The sequence below is a fragment of the Artemia sp. Qi Xiang Cuo genome, chromosome 13 (assembly GCF_049724085.1).
Source record: "Artemia sp. Qi Xiang Cuo chromosome 13, ASM4972408v1, whole genome shotgun sequence".
Classification (NCBI taxonomy): Eukaryota; Metazoa; Arthropoda; class Branchiopoda; order Anostraca; family Artemiidae; genus Artemia; species Artemia sp. Qi Xiang Cuo.
Window position 1 is genome coordinate 1,719,839 of NC_142806.1, and position 2,059 is coordinate 1,721,897.

Consider the following 2,059-nt stretch of genomic DNA (forward strand, 5'->3'; position numbering starts at 1 on the left):
TTGGAAGGCCGAGTGGTGGAATCTTGATCATTGTAGACTCTAATTTGCAATGCACGCTAATTGATTCATGCGATTCTTTTTCTGCGATCAGAGTTCCTGGTCCAAATGGCTTTATAGTCATATCAGTGTACCTCCCTACAAATTATCGTGATGTCCTCTCAGAAAGGCGTTACACGAAGGTTTGTGCGAGACTCGGGAGGTTGACCGAACAATACAAGTCAGAAAAGATTATTATCTGTGGGGACTTCAACTGTCAGCTTCTAGATGATGATCGTTTTTTCACCATTTTAAGGGGGTGTCTGCCAGACACTATGGCCCCGGTTCCAAAATCCCAGTCCTTCACGTTTGTCCACAGCGCATCCCTGGCTACATCAGATATCAATCACTTTTTCATAAATTTCCTACTTCCGACCGGGATTAAAGCCATTGTTGACTCGGAACACAATTGTAGCGATCACCTTGGGATTAGCTTAATGGTACCATTCTCCACCTACAAGCGGTGCCCCGGGCGATCATGGTTTATCAAGAGTGAATGGCGAAGGATAGATCAGTCCTTGTACAAAGATACTCTTGACTCAACTCTTGCTAAAATCATAGTACCGTTCCACATGCTAACTCATGGCCAAAATGAAGACAGACTAGCCCTGAAAATCTTTTGCTCCGAAATTTTTCATTCGATGAAGCTTGCGAAATCTGCCGCTGTTCCAGTGGCAAAAGTGTACCCCAACACTCGTAAAAAGGGATGAGATAACCCAAATGTCAAGTTTGGCAAGAAGAAATCCAATTTCTGGTACGAGTTGTGAAAGGACTGCAACAAACCCCGCTCTAGAGTAGTTTTCAGTGCTTTCGACATGCCAAAAAAGAATTCAAACGTACTGTCGAGAATATGCAAGTCCAGCAGGTAGAGAAGTTGTCTTGTGATTGAAGGAGTGACCCAAACATCCTATGGAAGTGATTCCAATCTAACAGGGCCGACGCTGATGTGCAAAGTCCCATTCCCGACGAAAGTTGGGTAAACCATTACAAGGACGTGTTTGCGCCACCACCTAACAAGCTGGACTCCGTATATAAATCTGAGTTAGATAGGCAATTATTCAGCGCAAAACTCCACCGCAGTGCTGTCATTGTTTCTAACTGGCATATTGAGATAATAGTGAGAAAATTTAAAAAGAACAAGTCTCCAGGGCTCGATGAGATCACTCCGAAGGCACTTACAGCACGACACAGAACTTCTACATGAGTACTTAGCCTTACTATTCCAAATGAGCATCGAGCAGGGACTCACACCTGCCCTTTTTCATGGTTGCCACACATCCAATATTCTGAAGAAGAATCGAGATCCCTTGCTTTGTAAAAGCTACAGACCAATCACATCGGTTATCAGCAAAGTATTTGAGAAGGTACTGTTGCCCCATATTATGTCACACGCTCTAATGGGGGACAAACAACTTGGATTCAGAAATGGGTTGGGCTGTGGACACGCCCATCGGCTACTAAGAAGAATAATGAGGTCTACATCTTTAGTTAAAGAGCCACTCGTTGCCTGCAGTGTCGACATTTCCGCTGCGTTCGATTCTGTCGTCCACTCGCAAGCACTGTGGTGCCTCTTAGATTCAGGAGTCGACCCCCGCATTGTCCTTGTTCTCAATGACTGATACTCCCACACGCATATTCGTCTAGCTTTGGGATGGGAAACAATCGCCGGTCACCGGAAGCAAAAGCTTTCTGAACCCATTCAGCTCTTCAAAGAAGTTCGGCAAGGATCTGCTCTTAGCCCTATCATCTTTAATTCTGCGATTTACTCTGTAACTAGATTCGTTCTTGGGACCTTCTTTTTGGAGGGCTTGGATCTAAGTTTCATTTCTTATGCAGATGACCTGTTGCTCCTAAACAGCACACTGAGGGGTCTACAGGTGAATCTTCGTCGCTTAGTGACCCTATACAGAAGAACAGGACTACGAGTCTACATAGAGAAAACCGATTTTATTGTTTTTAGCGGCACCAACTCGACCAATTCCAATCTTATCCTTGACGGTATCAGAATGCAGAAGTCCCAGTC

At 44.6% G+C, this 2,059-nt stretch overlaps 1 protein-coding gene across 1 annotated transcript; it reads left to right on the forward strand.

Annotated features, from left to right (window-relative positions):
* Nucleotides 1-1,190: 1,190 nt before the first annotated feature.
* LOC148944843 (uncharacterized) lies at nt 1,191-1,655 on the forward strand. The gene has a single exon (XM_089099484.1). The coding sequence runs from the start codon at nt 1,191-1,193 to the stop codon at nt 1,653-1,655; it is 465 nt and encodes a 154-aa protein (XP_088955610.1).
* The last annotated feature ends 404 nt before the right edge of the window (nt 1,656-2,059 follow it).

Excerpts from the sequence above, each read along its gene's own strand:
- LOC148944843 (XM_089099484.1), top strand. The coding sequence starts at position 1,191 with ATGAGATCACTCCGAAGGCACTTACAGCACGACACAGAACTTCTACAT.